The sequence below is a fragment of the Vigna angularis genome, chromosome 7, assembly GCF_016808095.1.
Source record: "Vigna angularis cultivar LongXiaoDou No.4 chromosome 7, ASM1680809v1, whole genome shotgun sequence".
Lineage (NCBI taxonomy): Eukaryota > Viridiplantae > Streptophyta > Magnoliopsida > Fabales > Fabaceae > Vigna > Vigna angularis.
The window spans coordinates 28,332,244-28,354,343 of record NC_068976.1 but is presented as its reverse complement, the minus strand read 5'-3'; the positions used below and the strand labels follow the sequence as shown (position 1 = coordinate 28,354,343).

Genomic DNA, 22,100 nt, shown 5'->3' with positions numbered 1-22,100 from the left:
ACAGCAAAGGAAAAAGTGTCCATCAAGACTCTTTGGTCAAACATGAAGAACTCAAACCAGGCATACCAGTGAGATTCAACAACAAATTTTGGGTTGTGAAAGAACTTAACGCTGATGGACTGATAGAGATTGAATCTCCAATTTCAAGAAGAGTCAAGAAGGTGAACAGGAAGCTGCTGAAGATAAGTTGGTGTGGAGAAAGACATGAAAACACCAAGATTAAAGATGTGACGGGAGCTTGATGGTGTCTAGCTAATGACGTTAAAGAAGCGCTTACTAGGAGGCAACCCAATTTCTGAATTTTCTTTTTTATTGATTATTTGTGTGGTTTGGATTTGATTTTTATTTGTTCAGTTTTTTTTAGGTTATATGCTGCTTCTAATGGCAGTGATGACAACATCTACTGATGGATGCTAGGAGGACTCAGATAACAACATTTACTGATGGATGATGTTATGATGAGGATGACGAATAATAGCATCTACTGATGGATGCTATGTGATTAAGCATCTACTGATGGATGCTATGAGATTAGACATCTACTGATGGGTGTATTGTCAGTGTCTACTGATGGATGCTGGAAGATTCAGATGATAGCGTCTACGGATGGATTCTATTTTGCCTCTAGAACAAGATTTCTTTTATTTTTATGTCTATTATTTTTATTGTTTTCATTGTGGAACTATATTTTGCTTCTGTTTTTATTGCTTTGTTTTGATTGTAGTATAGGTTGATGTTCTTGGCTTGAATTAACTATGCTATAATGGTTTGATTATGATCTGTTGTGTGATAAGTATTGCTTTATGATGCTCTATTATATTAATTGATGGTAAGGTGATGCATGATGTGCTTATATACAGGTGATGGCTCACAGTTTGTATGAAACAGATGCTTGAGGTAAAAAGTTGATTGAGATACTGAGCATGATGTTTATTTGAATTTTGAACTTGAAAGTAACTTGTGTGAGGTTTGAGCTTCAGAGTTTTTGTGAATAATTGCTATTACTTTGAAAGCATGAATGATTTTGCCCAAATTTTTTGTGATTGAACTACTTGCTTGCAGGTTTCATATGATCAAGGCCATCTTTTGTTATCCCTTCTTTTTAGCCTACACAAGATTCCAGCCCAATGAAAAGAGAACAATTTGTTCTAACCTTTGAACCTTGAGCCTTAAGCATGTTTTGAAAATCCTGTTTGAAAATCTTTGCCTTGAGTTAAGTTGAGAACATTTGTGAGGCATTGATGAAGGTTCAAGTTTGGGGTTGCTAGGAAATTTAAGAAAAGAGATCAAAAGAAAAAGCATTGAGCTAAGGAGTGAGTAAATGAAAAGCAGAAGTAAAAGAAAGAAAAAAAATGAAAAGACAGAAAAGAAAAGCTCAATGCAAGGGAAAGTTGGGAATAAGTAAGGATGGTTCTGGGAAAAAGAGGTTGTGTTTGAATGATGAAATCATAGATGTCTCTCTTAACTCAAGGATATTGTTGTCCATAAAAACCAATCTTCTTCTTAGCCCAGCCAAGCTACAAGCCGAGAAAAGACCTAGTGATGAAAACTTGATTGTGAGTATAATTGATTGTGGTTAAATGAAAGGCAAAGTTAATTTGTGTGACATTGTGATAGCAGAGTGAAAGAGACACCCCAACACCTCACTATACACCTGCAAGTTTGAGTGATACACTTTTGAGTGCTTGAGTGAAACACTTTCCTTGGCGAGGAGTAGTTCTTTGAATTCATGATTTCATCTATGCTTGGTTGATTGATTATTCTTAAGGTTAGCATCTGTTGAAGTACATGAGCATCACATTGAGTTTGACTGAATTAAGGCATCTATACATCTTGACTAACATCTTCATGATGAGCTGATAAAAGTGATTACTTGTCCTAGAAGTAAAAGTTTTGAAATATGCTGAGCCATTGTAGTAATTGTTGAGAAAAGCTAAGTTACATTTTGTTTTGCTTGAGGACAAGCAAAATTCTAAGATTGGGGTTGTGATAACGGTTGAAAATATCGTTATTTGTGATGTGATTTTGATACTAAATGCACCCTTTTCTACTTAAAAACTTGCTTGAAATCACGTTTTTCTATTAAGTTGTGTGAATAAGAGAGTTGAGATTGAAGTTAAGGATTTTATGCCTAAATTCCCTTGTTTTGGCAGAAAATGAGATAATATGGGAAGCAGAACTGAAGTGTCAAGGAGATGGAACTCATAAAGACCTGGAAAAGCATAAGAAAGGAGGAACGCACAACGCCTGAGCGCCCTTTTGGGGGCCCTCAGCGCCAAAGCCTACCGCACATCGCCTGGGCGCCCTTTTGAGGCGTCGAGCGCCACTTTTCCTGAAGAACCACACCTGCTTGCCCTTTGAGTGAAGCTGAGCGTCAATTTTGGTATCGTAGCACGCCCGGGCGCCATAAATGGGGCGTTGAGCGTCAGCGAGATGGGCTTGGGCTTTGTTTCTGTTTTGATTCCACTCTATTTAAAAGACCCAGACGCCCTAGGTTTTGTATCTTTGGCAGAGGGAGCACAACAACACACTCTCCCACTCTTTGAAGGCGGATTTTGATGCGGGAGCTTCCATCTTCAACTTTTAGGGTTTTTCTATCTCATTCTTCTCCATTGTACATCTAGTTTCTCCATGACAATGGGGAACTAACTTCTATTTATTGTTAGGGGATGATGTAACCTTGTGAACTCTCATGTATTTGAATTGATTCTTAATAACTTATGATTCTTTCATTAACTGTTAGGGTAATTCTTCTATGATTAATGCTCGCTTTGTTTAACTCATTCATAGCGTGATGTATTAATTGCATGAGTGCTGGGAGGTTCCTTACAATTCAGGTTCTTGTAGAATTATTCCCAAGAGCAGTATTTCTCAGGGATGAGGGTATGAGTCTTGGTCGTCTTAAGCTCCTGATCTTCAGAATTAATTATTAGGAATGCTAGGCGTCGTATGAACTAGTAATTAAGGATAGACTTTCTTCACCGAGGGATCGAGTTTTAAGTAATTTAGTGAGTGACGTTGACGTTAATGAAAGAAGAAGAATTCTTATATACATGAGAGTAAACTTGGTTAAATCTAACCCCAACAACATATTCATCTCATAACCTAAACCTCATCCGTTCATCGCTGTGCTACTCTTCAATTGATCAAAACTGCATTCATATTTAATTTTCTGTATTTTCATTCTAAACCAATGATTTCATTCCTTCTAAGTCTTAATTAATCGAGTTATCACACAACTGTCTAGTGCCGAGAGTCTCTTGGGACACGATACTTGGTCTTACCATTTTATATTACTTGTACGATTCGGTAAACTTTTCGAAGTCTCAACAGTTGTTTGCCTCAATATCCCTGCCAACCCCTCTCCCACAAATAGAATTAGGAATGGCACAATTAGGTCCCTTGTCTCAACCTTCATTTTGGTTGGAATTTCTCTCTTAGGCTGCTATTTAGTGTAATGTCGATATGGTTGATGATTCCAAACATGTTTTTATCCAACCAATCTATTTATTATCAAATCCTAATATTTCCATCATATAATACAAAAGTTGTCAGCTCACCAAGTCATAAGATTTTTCATAATCCTATTGTCCTCTTCTTTTTCCTTCTTATTTAGTCCACTACTTCGTTGGCAACAAGTATACTACCTAACATTCCTTTATTCTTTAAGAACGTTGATTGTGACCGATCTATGAGTCTTGGGAACACTCTCTTTAGCCTATTTGCAAGTACATTTAGTATGATTTTATACATGCATCAAACCAAGGAGATTGACCTAAATTCACTCAATACTACTGAGTTCTCCTTTTTAGGTACCGATGTTGTGAAAGATGGATTACAGACCTTAGGCATTTTCCAAACCCTTTGAAAACATTGTACTGCTTCGACTATGTCTTCCTTTATGGTATCCTAGTTGGTTTTTATGAAATAGAAGTTGAAACCATCTAGCCCAGAGCCTTTTTCACTCCCACAATTAATTGCTTCTTTTATTTCCTCCTCCTTCACGTCATCAATCAGTACCTTATTGCTTCTTTGATAAAGATAGTCAATATTTCAAATGCTAATCTATATACTATTTTTTGGCTTTAAACTTTTCTTCTAAATATTCTTGTACTACCTCTTTTAATTTGCTTGGTTCCTCACACCACTTTCCTTTCCAACCCGTTAAGTTCATTCCTTATTCTTTTCCATCTAATCCTAGAGTGGAAGTATTTGGAATTCGTATCTCCCTACCCTATCCAATTAGCCTTATCTTTCTACTTTAGGCATGACTCTTCTTTGTTACATACCAATCTTAGTTGGCCAAGTAACTTCATTTGTTATAGTCTCATGTTGTCGTCTATGTTACTCTCATCACCCTCTTATACACTCCTCTTATCTAACTCAACTATCTAGGTAATGAGTTTCTGCTTTTTAGTTTTCATGATACTAAAGACTTCTCTATTCCACATTTTCAGCTTTTTAGTTTTCTGATATACTAATTGTAGGTTAATAATAAGAATTTTGTATATGCATATATTAATTATCAATTAATTGCATATTAAAAATTTATATCTATAGCTAAAATTTCATAAAATTTAGTTATACATTTTAAAAGGATAATAAAAAAATTTAATGCAAAATAATGTAAGTATACATTTTAGTTGATTAAATTAAGACTTGCATTTCTAGTAGCATCATTTTGGTATCTCCAAGTCTAGTGTTTTCTATATTGCCAGAGGTCAATTTGAAAAGTTACAATAACGAACATATGCGTATTAGTTTATGAATATTGCTTTCACATTTTTCTAGTTGTCTGTTTAGTTATTCAACTCGCCCACGAAGTTTATCTACAATATTATTAGTTAGTTTCTAAGACCTTTATATTGCCTCATGTGCAGCTAATACAGTTTCAAACACCCTAGACTTGGCTTTCCATTGAATATGTCCAAAGCAGTCTTTGTTTTATGGAGTTCTTGTTTCAAAGCAGCCACCTCCTGAACATTGTACATATTATTAAAAGACTAAAAGATAGAATGATTATAAATTAATTTAGCATCCAAGCGTGGCATTTAGAAAAATATGTTGATACTTTACTAAAACATTTTGCAACGAATCTTTACCATTTAGTCACTCTCTTCAATCTCTACCTTTCCACCTCCAACTTTCAACGAATATAAACTCCAATATATACTTATAAATTGTAATGGTAAGTAGAACTCTCGCCTTGATTCATGACCAGTCTTACTTCATCTATGAAAAAAAAACTTTTTGTTAGAAGTTATCGGTTCAAAAGACACAAAAAAAAACTCAAATCCTCAAAGTCCCTATTTAAGCGGGTTAAGAATAAGGCTTATGTGAGTTTGGATCCACTCCAATATTTCAATTAATTCTTAAAAATAATATTTTCATCTTGTCAAAACGATCAATCTCGGACCGAAGGCCAAGACAAACGAGCCTAGACCAAAAGTAGAGAAGTTTTGTTTCCGACCAAAATTTGAGACGAGCTCTTTTGAACTAAAGGTCTGGAAGGGTCAACTCGAGCTGAAGGTCTAGACGAGCAAGCTAGGAGCAAAGGTCAAATCAATCAACCCAGGTTGAAGATAAAAATGGGTCAGCCCAAGCTAAAGGATAAAACTAGTTCAAAGGTCGAAATGAACCGACTCAAAATGGCTACTATGAAAAGAAGAAAGAGAAAACACAAGTATTAAGGCTATATACTACAAACTTAGTCTAATAGACAAATATCCACGAAGCCTATAAATAGAAGATCTCTCAAGAAGAAAGTCAAGATGATAGCTTAAGAGAATATCTTAAGAAATAAGAGCTTACAACGAAATATCCATCCTGAAGAGAAAAAGAGAAAGAGCTAGAGAAAAAGAATACATCTTAGTTGAAGAAAAGAGAAGAGAAGAGAAAAAGAGAAAGAGATACCCTCGAGCTTCATTGTCAAATTCCTTACTACTATAAGAGAGAAGAGAGAAACACCTGTAAGTGGTTACACTGCTTTGTATTGTATTCAAATCCTCTCGTTGAGAGATAATATTATTATGTAAGTACACATGAATATTCACTTTACGTCTTAGTTCTCTACATGTACTAGTTATACTAACACTACAGGAAATTCATGAATTACCGGCGGACTATTACCGACGACCCTTAGGCCTTCGGTAAATTTTGTTTAACGAAGGATTTTCCGGCGGTCTCTAGAGTAGTATACAATTGGAGGATTTTGGCCTTCAGTACTCGACATGGGACATTACCGAAGGAACTTGACCTTCGGTAAGTGGTTGGTGTATAAGAAAGTGAGATTTTTCCCTCCCCTCATTTCGCGAAAGCTCTTCTTCCCCCAATATTCAAATTCTCCCAACTCCTTCTTCCCCTAACTCCTTCTCCCAACTCCTTCTATCGTTTCTCCAAGATAGATATTGGTTATCCACATTATTGTTCAGGTTTCAAATTAATTAAAGTACATTTTTAATTAACTCGAGGGCGATCATACAATTAACCAAAGTAGATTCTCAATCAAATGCAAGACCTTTCTAGATTATTCACAATGAATTCAACCAAAATACATTCTCAATCAATTGTGTTTAGTCATACCTATTCTTAAATCTCTTAACCAAATTAAAAACTAATTAATCAAAGTAAATTCTCAATTAATTATAGTTAAAATTCTTACCACCAATCAAAGTACATTCTGAATTAGTAGCAAGAACACGTTTAATCATATGAAAGTTCCTAAATTCAATCAAAGTAAATTCTCAATCAAACCTAGAAACCCTTGAACTCATATGATCAATATGCATATAGATTCAAACATCTTTTGATGCAAAAATCATTACTTTTAATATGATTGATAGATGAAAGACATAGAAGAAGAATAACTCAAATCAATAATCAAAATATTCAAATTCATTAATTCAACCTATCTTCAGAATCCATAATGAAATTATAGTGGAATAGTTCTAGAAGCATAGCCCTCCATGAATGGAGTAGAAAACATGGTAAAATAAAAGTGAGAGGAGTGTTGGATGATTGCTTCCAATGGAGGAGTCTGAGTGAATTAATGAGTTCTCATTTTTGCCTCCCCTAGGTCTCTTTATATAGGGCTTGATTGAGCTTCGACTCTTAATATTTTATTGATAAGATATTTTATCTTATATCTTCCAAATAATTAAAAGATTTAGATAATTATAAAAATATTTAGAAGATCTTTTCTGTTGATATTTCTAGATTTAATTAATTATCTTTAAAATATCAACTGAATTGTCTCTTAAATTTCATTTACGCCCTTCTTAATTTTCCAAAACTGTAGAGAAGCCCGAAAATTTCCTTTATTTACACTTTAACCCTTTCTTTCTTTTTTCAAAATTGCAATTCAAACTCTAATTCCAACTGTATCAATAAACATTAGACTATCCAAAATAAGTTATGCAACTAAAAATCACATTTTAAGCCTCTTTAATTTCCAAATCCGATAAAGCTAATCATCACAAATCTTATTCAAATCAATCATTCAAGCATAATTATTCCACTAAAATTTTGAAATTAAATCTAAAATGTAGACATAAATATGCACTCATCACCTATCCAGGTCCAAAACATTCTATTTTGACTCCAATGTGAAGCTCTAACCTTGCAAAGAAAACAATTTTCAATGGACATAACTTGTTATGTTACTTAGGAGGTTATATCTGTTACTTGTTTTATTACCTAAGAATATTACCTTCTTTAGCCATGTCGTAACAAACATTTTGTGTGAAATTAAACAGATACCACCTACATTTTCAACAAAGAGTCTAAATACGATATTCAAATCCTTCTAAATCATCATAATCCACGGCACTTCCCCAAGCTTCCATGATTTGATCTCATGGATGTCTTAGATGCACTAAAATTTACATTTTGTTTTTACATTTTGCTTTTATACTTTTGTCAATGTGAAATTCGCATAGCATAATAGAAGCTTAATGAAAAAATAACCTTTGTTACATTTGGTAATGCAATATTATGATGAATAAAAATTTAAGTCCTACTTTAACTTTTAAATTTACTTCTTAATTGGTTTTTATGCTTAGCTTTAATTATAATTTAATTATAATTAGATTTATTGAACTTATGATATAAAACATGTTAAAATAGGTTTATGTATTTTTTTTACCATAAATATTATCATTTTTAGTTATTTATTATTTTTCTTAATTACATGTTTTTTCTTATTTTTTTCTTTTTCATTATTTTATATTTCAATAGATACAATATTTGAAAGGTAAATTCTTGTGTTAAGAAGTGAACTTTAAACTTAATTCAACCCTAGAAAATCGGCTTAAAGTCCACCCATTAATGTCTAAAGATGTATATACCTCATGTGATGGAGACGTATTGGAAGTCCCGCATGGACTAAAGATAAGGTCAATTTATAGTATATAAGTGAATGCAAACCTCACCTTACAAGCCGATTTTGTGGAATTGAGTTACACTTAAAGTCTACTTCTTAGCATCTTGTTTAACTTTAAACATTTCTTTAACTCATTGATATGTTTTAATAGCTTAAATACATCTATTGATTTTTTTTTAAAAAAGAAAAAGAAACTACACAAAAACTGAAAACCATCATGTCATGCATTATTATTTTTTGGTCTCCTAGTTATCATCTTAATGATACAAAATCATATAAATGTAAAAATTACGTTTACAAAATTTTAAGTATAACATAGTATGTTTCTATTTTTATTTATTTTACTTACAATAAATATTATATTCAACTGTCCAAAAATAGCCACATAAATTAACAAATATGGGATAAAAGAATAGTATAAATATTACAATTTTAACTTGATAAAAACTAATATGATAAATGTCAATTATTGAATCTTATCATAAATTATTAAGTTTATCTAAATGTACGTCTTACAATATTAATAGTTTCTTCTTGATCATTTAATTTGTAAATATTATTTGTTAATTATTTATATTAAAAATCTCACATTACCAACTAAATATAATCGCACTTATTAAGACAATATTAAAATCTTTCCGTATCTATCTTATTAAAGTTTATTGTGATGATGATACTTCCCCTGCTAAACTCTTATTATAAAATCATAATTTGTAAATAAGATGCAAATTTGATTTAGAGATACACTCACCTACTAAGAATTACGATTGCGTTATTCATATTTAATATTTGATTCTACTTGAGATCTAAAACAGAGAAAAATAGTTCTAAAGGGCTTGAAAGACCCTTCTCAGTTCTATTATTTATATAGATAAAAATCTGATACAATAGATAGATGGAAGATGAAGAGATTGTCCTAGACTGCTAGGAACAATCATTATAGATAACCCAACACACAACTACCTACTTTAGGCCTTGCTCTACTAATCATAGGTAGACTTAATAATTATTTTAACACTCCCCCTCAAGCTGGAGCATACAAATTGTATGTACCAAGCTTGGAACAAATAAACTCAATCTGAGGTTCCCTTAACGACTTAGTCAACACATCTGCGAGTTGGTCATTTGATCCAACAAACTCAGTACATATTTCTTTTGACAATAATTTTTCCCGAACAAAATGACAATCAATTTCTATATGTTTGGTTCTCTCGTGAAACACTGGATTTGATGCAATGTGAAGAGCAGCTTGGTTATCACAATACATCTTCATACTTTGGATGCCACAGAAGTTAAGCTCTTGAAGGAACTGCTTCACCCATATAAGTTCACATGTTAATGAAGCCATTGCCCTATATTCAGCCTCAGCTGTTGATCGAGCCACTACATTTTGTTTCTTACTTTTTCATAAGATAATGTTTCCTCCAAGGAAAACACAATATCCCGTAGTAGATCGTCTATCAATAGGAGAACCTGCCCAATCAGCATCACAATATCCTGATACCTGAAGGCTTCCTTTTTCTTCATATAACAGCCCTTGCCCGGGAGCCTTTTTCACATACCTTAGAATGCGAATGATAGCATTCCAATGGCCAACACATGGAGCTTGCATAAACTGACTAACCACTCCAACTGCAAAAGATAGATCCGGCCTTGTAATAGTGAGATAGATTAGTTTTCCAACTAGCCTCCTATATCTCTCCGGGTCGGAGAATAATTCACCTTCTTCTGTTGTTAAATTTTGATTTGGATCCATAGGGCTATCAACCGGTCTACAATCAATCATGCATGTTTCTTGCAAAATATCCAGAGCATACTTCCTTTGGGAGATTACAACTCCATCTTTTGACTGAGCTACTTCAATGCCTAGGAAGTAGTTGAGGCTCCCAAGATCCTTGGTTTGGAAATGTCTACACAAGTACTCCTTCAATTGAGATATTCCAGCAGTATCATTTCCTGTAATAACTATATCATCAACATATACTATCAAGTAAACACATTTCCCAGGAGACGAATGATAATAAAAGACTGAATGATCTGCTTCACTGCGTTTTAGTCAAAAGTTTTGAACAATGGAGCTAAACTTTCCAAACCAAGCACGTGGTGATTGCTTGAGCCCATATAGAGATCGGTTCAATTTACAAACCATACCAGACTCCCCTTGAGCAACAAACCCTGGAGGTTGCTCCATATAAACTTCTTCCTCAAGATCACCATGGAGAAAGGCATTTTTGATATCCAACTGATGAAGTGGCCAATGACGAATGGTTGCCATTGCAAAGAACAATCGAATGGTAGTCATCTTTGCCACGAGAGAAAAGGTGTCACAATAATCAAGACCATAAACCTGAGTGTACCCTTTTGCAACCAGTCGGGCTTTGAGCCTATCAATGTCACCATTAGGGCCGACTTTAATTGCATATACCCATCGACAACCAACAGCCTTTTTGCCCGGGGGAAGTGGCACAAGCTCCCAAGTATGACTGTGGTCAAGAGCCTGCATTTCTTCAATCATGGCTTGTCCCCATCCAGGATGATCAAGTGCTTCTTTCACATTTTTAGGAATAACCACAGGAGATACTGAGGATAAAAGGGAATAAAAGGAGAGCGACACTCTGTGATAACTAAGAAAATTATAAATGGGATGAGGGTTTCGAGTGGAACGAGTACCTTTTCTGAGAGCAATGGGCCAACCAGAATCATCTTCACTAGGAGGCGTGACAGGAGATGGTGATGGAGAAGAATCTGAAGGAGGAGATCCACCATTTTCTGGAAGAGGATTACTCACCGGGGTACTGTGTCGAAGGATATCAATATGTGGAGAGGAAGGTTCGAGAGGACCTTGGGCATGACTTGGATTGACTAAGGCATTGGAGATATTAGACTCAACCACTGGAAGAGGAAGGACCTGGTGGAGGATATGAACATCTTGAACAGAGGGAGAGAAGAAAGGTGTATGTTTAAAGAAGGTAACATTGGCAGACATGTAGTACTTTTTGGTTTCAGGAGAGTAACACCGGTACCCTTTTTGAAGCCGAGAATAGCCCAAAAAGACACATTTGATCGCACGAGCAGAGAGCTTGTCGAGCCCCGGAGACATGTCGTGAACAAAACAAACACAACCAAAGACTCAAGGAGAGGTGTGAAAGAGAGGATCATTGGGAAAGAGAATGGAGAAAGAGACTTTATTATTGAGAGAGGAGGAAGGCATCCTATTAATAAGAAAACATGCAGTTAAGATGACATCCCCCAATGATGAACAGGAATATTAGCACCAAGCAAAAGGGTACGAGCCGTTTCAACCAAGTGTCTATTTTTTCTTTCGGCTATACCATTTTGCTGGGGTGTATGAGGACAAGTGGACTGATGCAAAATACCATGGGAACTAAGAAGTGAAGAAAAAGTTGATGAGAAATACTCTTTAGCATTATCACTTCTTAAGACTTTAATTACGTGACCAAATTGGTTCTTGATTTCATTCAAAAAAGATGTGAAAATGGGTAACAATTCAGAGCGATCTTTCATTAGATAAACCCAAGTACATCTAGAATACTCATCAATAAAAGTAACAAAATACCTAAAACCAAAAGAAGAGACGCGACTAGGTCCCCAGACATCAGAATGAATAATAGAGAAACTAGAAGTACACATTGATTGAGACCTTTTAGGAAAGACAGATCTAACATGTTTTCCTAGTTGACATGACTCACATTCTAAAGTCTGAAGACCTTTAAGTTCAGGACACATCTTTTTTAACTTTGACAAGTGAGGATGGCCAAACCGATCATGTAACACTTTAGGGGGAAGAGCTGCAACACAAGATACCCGTGGACGAGATCCAAAATGGTATAAACCTCCAGCTTCATATCCTTCTCCAATTTGTCTCCCCGAGCCACGCTCCTGTATAACAAAAGATTTTGAATCGAAAGTTATTGAACAAGGTAACATTTTGGTTAACTGACTTAGGGAAATTAAATTGAATGGACAGTTAGGGACAAAAAGAACAGATTTCAAAGTTAGAGAGGGAGACAGGGAGACTTGACCGACTCCCTTTGAACAAGTTTTAGAGCCATTTGCAAGGGTAATGAAATGGGGTTTTTCTTGGAGGAAAAGGGTTGAGAACAATGAGGTATTACCAGAAATGTGATCAGAAGCACCCGAGTCAATTACTCATGAATTTAGACCTTCCATGGATTGAGAAATGCAAGCTGTGGACGTACTTGGGGACTGAGATGATTGCGCCAAACTGTTAGACTTTAATCGCAGATACTCTTGATACTCTTCCTCAGTGAACTTGGAGTTGGAAGTGGAAGTTTCAGCCTTAGAGATATTGGCGGTTTTTGAAGGAAAGCCATGCAAGGAGTAGCAGTTTTCTTGGGTGTGACCCACTCTCTTATAGTAAGAGCACTGTGGACGTCCTCGACCTCCACGTCCTCCTCCTCTAGTGCCACGTCCTCCTCTTCCTCGCGTGGCAACCATGACAGATGGTTCCATTGTTTCATGAGCTTCCTGAGACTGAGACACCGGAACACGAAGAAGACGTGTGGTCAAGGCTTCCAAGGAAGGGACCTCATGACTTGTCAGAAGTTGATCTCTGATGTGATTCAAATCTGGATGCAAAGCACGGAGGATCATCACCATATAATACTTGTCAAGCTTCTTTTTGATATCTTCCGAAGATTCCACTTCCAAAAACATTCTCAATTCTTCCACAGCTACTTGGGCTTCAGTCATGAAGGAGATCATATCATGGTCTGTCATTTTGAGACAGGCGAGCTTGTTTGCGGTATCATAGAGACGTTGAATATCATTAGCATAAATGCTTTGGGCTTTCTTCCAAAAAGTGTAACATGTCTTGAACGCTCTCAGAGATATCAAAAGCCGTGGTTCCACAGATTGCCACAATAGGGCACACAATTGGAAATCAGCTTGTTTCCATTGTTCAGCTTTGTCAGAAGGAACTTGGCTCCCATCCTGCTCAAAGTGGTCATAATGTCCTTAACCAAGGAACCACATTTCCACAGCAGCAGACCAACACAGATAATTCTTTCCATTTAGCTTTTCGGAAGTGATTGAGGGACTTCCAGAGAAAGAAAGAGCACTTCCAGACGCCATTCTTTGATGAAAATAGGAAAAGGAACCAGAAAAACCGTGAAGAACCAGAAAACCCTAGAGGGTTTCTTAGGGTTTTCTTAAAGGGAGCTTCTGGACACACCAAAGTAAGATTTTGAGGGTCAGAACGGACAGAGGAACAGAGGGCGACAGCTATGGAGGTGGCGCGGCGACTTTCCGGTGAGCAGAGGGCGACGCGTGGACAGCACGCACCTGTTCGCAGCGCACAAAGAGGCTGCGCGTGGCGGAGCGTGGAGGAGAATCAGGCGAACCCACCGGTGGGGTTGGCTGTCGCGTGAAGAGGCGAACCAGATTCAGTGGTCGCCGGACGGAACAGTGACGGCGACCGACGACGGACGGCGGCAAACGACGGTGGACAGCAGCAGACAGATGCGAGATGGTGGACAACCAAGTTGAAGAACTTCAAACTGCAGTTGACAGCTACAGATAATGGCGAGACAGCCGCGAACAACGGCGAACGGCACCGGACAAGTGCAAACAGCAGTGACAGTGCTGTTGGACAACCCAGGACAGAAACCAGAGCAGGATAAACCTGCTCTGATACCATCTTGAGATCTAAAACAGAGAAAAATAGTTCTAAAGGGCTTGAAAGACCCTTCTCAATTCTATTATTTATATAAATAAAAATCTGATACAATAGAGAGATGAAAGAGGAAGAGATTGTCCTAGATTGCTAGGAACAATCATTATAGATAACCCAACACACAACTACCTACTTTAGGCCCTGCTCTACTAATCATAGGTAGACTTAATAATTATTCTAACAATTCTTTCCCTGGTGTATAAAAACTAACTCAATAGTGTACACGAATACATATACATTGCTTGCATAGCTTGCATAGAAAATGATATTCAGTTCAACGCCACAACTGAATATTCAGGGCACCGAGATGACCAAAACTTTAATATCAACCCTCATGTGCATTACACTTCAATTCAACACTGAGACTGAAAATATTTAATGCATCCAAAAATTACCGAAATTGAATATCATCCCTGTTAAGTGTCACAAGTACATTTACTTAAACTAACCTCAACTTCACTTCATATGATGAAAATATTTATGGCATCAAAATATCACAAGAATTTATTATCATCCTTCCCAATTACATTTAACCACAAAAGAGGGGCAAAAGGGCTGTATATATCAGTCATCAGGAAAACCAAGGAAACTGTTTATATGCTGGGCCACCGGTGTAGCATCACCTGGAGAGTAAGGAGAGAGAGAACTTAAATCCATATCAGCTATAGTTTGCTGTAGTGTTTGAGGACTGGCACAATACAGATGTTTTCTATCAGCAAGTTCTTCGGCTAGTTCACTTTGATGATTATCCATCAAATCTTCATTTACGACCACGATTAAAGGTTTGCCAAGCCGCAATGTCTCAAATATGCTACCGGACCCTGCATAAATTCGTAGTTACAGTAAGTTACCAAGCCCCAAACAATAAAACAGAAAAATAGAGATTACCTAACCCTTGACTTGACAATAACACAGCAGAGGTTACTTAAAGTTTCCACTTATTATGCATTGTTGTCCTTTTTCTCATGTGAATGATGTTCTCCCAGCGTAATCACAATACAACAACAAATTTAAGTGTTTTGTTTGATGAAAGGAATAGCATTGCTAGTAATGGAATAAACATCAGTGCCAACATCTCAAAATATCCATTTTAAATAAGATACAACAAAATGACTCCCGATACTCATCAAATCCATTATAAATCTTGTGACTAATGAAGGATATACTGATATTGAATACTGTTAGGAAGCTAAAAGTATATAAGAGGAGTAAGGACTGAACGATATATACCGAAGGGTGGATATGAATGGAGAATAGAAGAGGAGAACCGAAGCCGAGTGAAAATGTTGAAGTAATATCCAAACAGTAATGTGTTAACACCGAACGGTGTTGCATTGGAGGAGAGAGCTAATGACCGAACGGCTCAATAGCGGGGAAGTTTGTTAGTTGTTCGTAGAGAGAGAGAAAGTATAAATAATTACATAATAGGGGAAGAGGGATTATCATATATTTTCTTTTGGGTATAGACTAGGCATAATTGCCCGTGGAGGAAGATAGGCTTCCTTGGGGGAGATTACACGTGTAATTTTCTATACTTTACAGAATCAATAATACATACATACTGTCAATTCGGTTGTTGGAGTGTTTGAGTGAGAAGAGAGCATATATTTAGGTTACTCGTATAAAGTAACCTAACAAATACTGTACAGCTGATGTGGGCAGCAATAAAGCAAATGAATGATTATTCTTTGCTTCTTTAAACCAATGTTACAGTAACACCCCGCTTAAATTCAGAGTAGTTAGAGTAATTTACCAAGCCTCAAACAATAAAAACTAATAGTTTTATAAACCAAGTTTGTGCTTGAAACAGAACATAAATTGGGGAAATCTAACATCAAATGGGCCCAAGGAATCAAGTAGGTCAGCCACTATTAATTAAGATGATGAGAATTGAGATCCAAGTGAATCAGGAAAGGATGCATTAATAATGGACTGGTGCTAGTAATCAATAAGAACATGTCATAGAAAATAACTGATTACGTGTTAGAAGTTTTGAATTAAAAACAGCATATCGGGTATTCAATAAAAAATCATTAGGAGTATATATTTAGTAGAAGGGTGTGTATAAAGGTAAGTGTACTTAGAGACTACTCTACAATAACCAGTCTATTGCCATAATGTTCATCATGTCTGGCTGGGAAGGACACATACCTACAAATAGAAATTCATGAACATAAAGACTTGCAACAAAACATCTAGAAATAAACATTTCTTCATGCTTTCGGAGTTTAAGTGCTTGGTGGAAGCATCTTCTAGACAACTTGTAAAGGAGTTCTCATATTTGTAAATCTTTCATGTGTGAAGTTAATCTCTAATAACAAGGTGTGCTTTTATTTGATATCCAATCGGTTTAGAATGAAACTGTTAGGTTCTTAGGTAGAGGAACCCAAGAAAACTACTGTAAAACACCAAAGCTCACTGAAAAGATCCGCCTATTGGTACCCAAAGTTGGACGGTGGTATGCAATAAAAATTCCTCCTATTGCTGATTTATCCCTATATTCTGAATTGATATCTATCAACTTCTTAGTTTCAAATGAAAGAGGTTCTCAAACATTAACCAAACACCATTCGCACAAAAACATTCGTCCTGAAAGCTGATTAATAATAGCAGAATATAGAATTAGGTACCAAGACAAAGTACATGATAACCTACCAATATAGACATAAGAATACACAAAAAAATCATGCAATAGACAAGTCTTAGCCAACATACCTGCGTGGCTAATGACAAGAGAAGCTGATCTGAGATGAGCTGCAATACTGGATGAAAAAGTGAAGTAGTCTACAGCCAAAGAAGCATCTCCTTCAGACTACAAATATAAAAGAAAAGGTTAATAACAAGAACGAAACACTTAGTAAAACGAGACTATAAAAAAGAGAAAAAATAAAGTCTACAAATTGTTATCCCTCTCCATCTTTTGAATTAGTTAAACTTTGTTGCATACAGTTACTAGATGTCAGTTTGCTTAAGTTGAGTTTGTTACACATATCCACACATATTTATCTGATAACCAAATGATATGTAAACCTTTCTTTCAAGCAAGCTTGCAATGTTGGTTCAACAAATGAAGTGAGAATTTCACATCCCCTATCAGCACAAATTGATTTATAATTTAATTATTACAAAAGAAATTCTCAACCAAAAAATATCAAATGAGAAAACAGAGGGAAAGAAATTATAAAGGGGAAAGTACCTTTGTGGGAAGATATGATCCTCGACCCATTTGAATAAAAAGGTGGGTGTATCCTTTCGCAAACAAGGCTTGTTTAACGATGTTAGAATCCACAGCTCTCACAAGAGCATCAAAACAGGTTGTCCCAACAGTCACAAAAACCACTCTTTTTTTCTCATCACCAGCTTCATCGTTCCCCATTTAGCTACAACCACTTGTTTCAATTCAATTATAGTCCTCCCTCCGTTGTGCTGACATCAGAAGCAACTAGCCTTAAAGAGAATTTATTATATCATTAAACAAAACATGCCAATGAACAAAAACTATCCAGTTTAAACTGAGAAACTACCCTTCTGAACATTGTGCAAGAAATTGAAGTTAGAGATAAGCAATGGATTTGCTTTTCTTCTAGGTTGAGTAGTCTTCTGGGTTGGAAAACTGGGCTTAGGTCTTGCTAAATTTAACATTTTATATCAAAATATATTTAAACTATAAATATTAATTATTAATATTAATAATTCTCCAATTTTTTTAAAAGTATTATTATTTACTAATTTAATATTTCATATTAAAGTAAATTTTATATTGACATTAACTATAAATTGTTGAAATAATTTGTCTTGATTACTTGTTTAGATAGGCTAAGTAGTATGTCCTTGATAGGGGAATAAAAGTATATGTGAGGAAAAATAAAGGCGGGAAGGAGAGAGTGTCTGTTAAAAGTTAGGAGGGAGTTTATGTTAGAAGTTAGTTAGAGGGAAAGGGGAGTATAAATAAGAATTAGTGGTAAAGGGCGGGGGTATGAGATTAGTAATTGTTGTTGACCGGAACATTAGTCCAGTGGAGGGAGATCAGTAATTGTTGTTGACTGGAACATTAGTCCAGTGGAGGGAGATCGGGCTTCCTTAGGAGGGATTACTATACAATTGTATTCTTGGTTCATTGAATAAGAGAAGTATATTAAGAGAAGTATAATCTGTTGGTGTGGTTTATTTGCTTTCTTGACTTCCTGATTTAAGAAGTCCAACAGTCCTAGAAAGCTAGTTTGGTTATTAGTATTAATTACCTAGATATTGTCTTTTCTTGTACAACACTCTTGGTATTACTTAAGATTAAAAAAGAGGGAAAATATATTATGGAAGGCTTACAAGATTCATTCACACAGTCCAGATTCATTACACAGAAATGCAGTTTGACAATAAATCACTTCCACACAGCAATAACATATATTAGACTAAATATTAAGCATGCATCACATCACCAAATTCTGCAATTTATGTCATAACACATACAGTATCAATTTTAGTAACTGTCCAGCAGCCCAGCACCCAAAATTTACAGTGTTACACGTTGAAAATGCTCACAACCAACTTAACAAAGTCAAACAGATTTCCCAGCCATTATGGTGTTTCATCACCCCAAAAACATTGTATATTCACAAACAAATTAGTCAGGTACAATGCCTTTCTCATTATACATCATTAAACATTCTTATTCAACCCATAAGCACTCCTAACAGTACTGAAACAATTTAGCAACATATGCAGCAGTTTCACGCAGCCAAGGGTTTCATACAAGATGAACATCCAATAACACCGTTAGAGGCACATAGCATTCCCTCCCATTCACTTATTTTCAGACATACAATACCCTGCCCTCACGTTAATTCCCGTTTTAATCCCAGTACTCATGCTCAACTTAAACACTTGTTCCTTTTTACTCTTTACAGCTATATATACTTATTGAGAGTGTCTAACAGTATTGAATTTCAAACCTGAACCACTTTACCATTCGTACATATATTTAGACCAACCTAGACACATACAGAATCAGTAACTTATGCACACAATTAATCAATTCTGGAAATTTACAAAACATCGCAGTTCATACTAAACACAACAATTCATCACTCAAAGGTCTGAACATACAGTTTTCCACTCGTGTTTATAAAATTACCGTCCGATTATACAAACCCTTTCCAAGCATTCATTCATCACCATGATTCACAGCTTCAAACAACAAAATACCCATTATCTCTCTACCCTTGAACATACATGGTTTTTCCCCTTTTTTTCAGATAAAGACAATGTTCATGTATGAAGATAGCATCACGGTAGCTATCAGCCCAAAAACAGTTTCCATTGACTTAGGATTATTCTTCACCATCTAACGTCATACATAATATCAGTGCATAAATCCAAGATCTCATTCAATCCTACTTCAAATTATTATAATTCATCATGCATTTTACAAAATAGATTTTTAGTACAGATCACAGATTCAACCAATTAGCGATGCTATTTACATGTATATATCTCAGTCTTCACCTATACAACTCATACTCAGACCAGATAAACACAAAAAAATACCATGGTTCCGCAATCATCAAACAATATCATAATTCATCCAACATTCACAGGTATTACAGAGTTTATTATTCAATTGTCATTCTAACAGAGTCTAAATTTTCCCTTCAAAACTAAATCATCATGGAATCATAATTTACCGTTTTAACTTCATTCTACTTAAGATTGAAAGTGTAAAATAATTCTAGAGGGCTTAATTGATCCCTCTCACAATCTTCTATTTATAACAATAAATTGATACACAAGTACATGATAAATAGGGTAACCCTAGACACAATATAATCATGATAAATAGGGTAATCCTAAACACAATATAATCATGATAAATAGGGTAATCCTAGACACACTATAATGATAATAAAATAGGATAAATATCCTAACAATTCTAACACATAAAGATTCATGTTATCCTTGACCGAATCAGAACAGATATCCATAATCAATTTGTATAACTTATATCTAGATTAACTCAATCACTGACGTCCAGACAGTCCATTCAAAGTGCACCCAGTTCAGATAACTAACTCCTATCTCAGATTTCATAGGTGAAACAGAGCATCTAAAACATTCTTTCCAAAACCCAAATACCACTCACATACCAATTAATATACTGAACGGAATCAAATCATCAGCACCCTATTTTCATTTTTGGCCCAACATACAATTATATCCTTCCCACATCACATTATACCGAAGGAACATCAACAGAGAAAATGCATATCATACCACATACAAGCAATCAATCAAAACCAAAATAGCTTCCCATACCTGGAATTGGTTCTTCCTCACAGCAACCCGCACTTCTACCGAGCTTACAGCACGCGCCTCTCTCTCGGAGATGCTTGCTTTGGTGCCTCTACCATTCCCACTCTGGCCCTTTTTATAAGCTTCCTCTATCCCCCACCATAAAACCTCTGAACCCTACCATTAACCTTACCAACCTCGGATTCCCTCTTCTCCATATCTCATCTTGAAACCGCACCTCCTTCCTCTTAAATTCACTATTTCCGTTTCTCTCCCGGAGCATTAATTGCTTCCTCACGCTGCTCTCTCTCACGCCGGTACTCCCCTAACCCTAGGTTTTACAAATCGAAAAAAGAAAAAGTAGAAAGAGAAGAGAGGAGTAGTATCGGAAGAAGAGAAGAAAGATTGAGCCTCAATGCTCTCGACCCTGGCTACCCTCGTTAGCTTATGGGCTTCGTGTCCAGCCCAAAATAACCGAAGCAACGTAAAAAAATAAGAGACTCGCTGCCTGCACCACCACACTCTACAGCTCTCCCATATCTTTTTTACTTTTAAGTAAATTTTTAATTTCTGATTTTACTTTCATCAACATCCAACCATTTCATTAATGGTTTTCACCACTATATGAATGCACTCTCACACCCCATTACTTCTAATAAAATAAAATTGTTCTTCATTTTCTTCTCTCCCGTCTTTAAAACAAAATCAATTAACTGTAATTAAATTATTAAAAAATATTTAATTAAATAAAATAAAATTAACTTAGATACAACTACGTAACAAATTAAAATTAAAACACTTAATTTAAATACTATCTATAGACTAATTTAAAAAGTAATTAATTAATAAATTAAAAAAAATTAAAAGAAATTGTGAACCCCTTCTACAAGAATTTGACAGAAAGGAAGCTACATATTTGAAAAGGCCGGTCTCTTGGACCGGTTTCAATACCTTCCTTGATAGCAAGCTTTGCTTTCTCCTCTGTGCTCAAACTTGGACCACCATCTTCTCGCCTCCTGATCTCTGCCACCCACTTGATAAATTGTTCAAACTTGGATGGTAGTTATGAGACTATAATTGAAACAACCTGATGAATGTGTGTTTGCAGCACAGAGTATAAAGCAATTCAGGTTCCAACGAGGCCTTGATACAAGCAAGAATCCTTCTAGTAGCCTCGTCAACATAATTCATACCTTCCCAGAGAATTTTAAGAGGGATCCAATGGGGAGGATACTTAAATCGTGCAACATCCAAAACAAGTGTCATGTCCTTTCCAACGTGATATCCACGTCCGTTGGCCTTAAACGCGATATTGATATTCGTAAACGGATATCCACATCCGTGGAAGAAAGAAACGCTCCTTACAAACAATGCACCACCACTGCACCACTGCACCACCAACATACCACCAAAGCACCAAAAGGGAGAAGAAGGAAGGAAGAAACTCGAAACGGAAATGGAGAATGGTAGGAGAAGAAATAGATATGGAAGAGAGAAAGAGAGAAAGTGAGAAAGTGAAGGTGGAGATGAGGGTGAGGCTGCGACTTTCTCTCAATGAAAATGTGTAGAGTAATTAGGGTTTTGACATAAAAATAAAAAAAGAGTAAATGTTAAAAGTAAAAAGGATAATTTTGGAACTAAAAAAATTGAAGAGGTATAAGAAATACTGTGGTGGAAGGAGCAACTCTAAAAAAATAAAAGCAAGAGGAATAAAAACCC

At 35.8% G+C, this 22,100-nt stretch overlaps 1 protein-coding gene across 3 annotated transcripts; it reads right to left on the bottom strand.

Annotated features, from left to right (window-relative positions):
- Nucleotides 1-14,456: 14,456 nt before the first annotated feature.
- Nucleotides 14,457-20,842, bottom strand: LOC108338369 (uncharacterized). Of its 3 annotated transcripts, none has more exons than XM_017575206.2 (4): nt 20,406-20,842; nt 17,293-17,538; nt 16,812-16,908; nt 14,457-14,917 (listed from the first exon to the last, which is right to left on the bottom strand). In XM_017575206.2, exons 2-4 carry the CDS (start codon nt 17,470-17,472, stop codon nt 14,661-14,663), a joined length of 534 nt encoding a protein of 177 aa, XP_017430695.1. In that variant the 5' UTR covers nt 17,473-17,538; nt 20,406-20,842; the 3' UTR covers nt 14,457-14,660. The 3 variants fall into 3 exon arrangements, with proteins under 3 accessions (XP_017430695.1, XP_017430693.1, XP_017430694.1); XM_017575204.2 differs by having other exon boundaries at nt 17,293-17,543; nt 20,406-20,841; XM_017575205.2 differs by having other exon boundaries at nt 17,293-17,522; nt 20,406-20,839.
- Nucleotides 20,843-22,100: the final 1,258 nt, after the last annotated feature.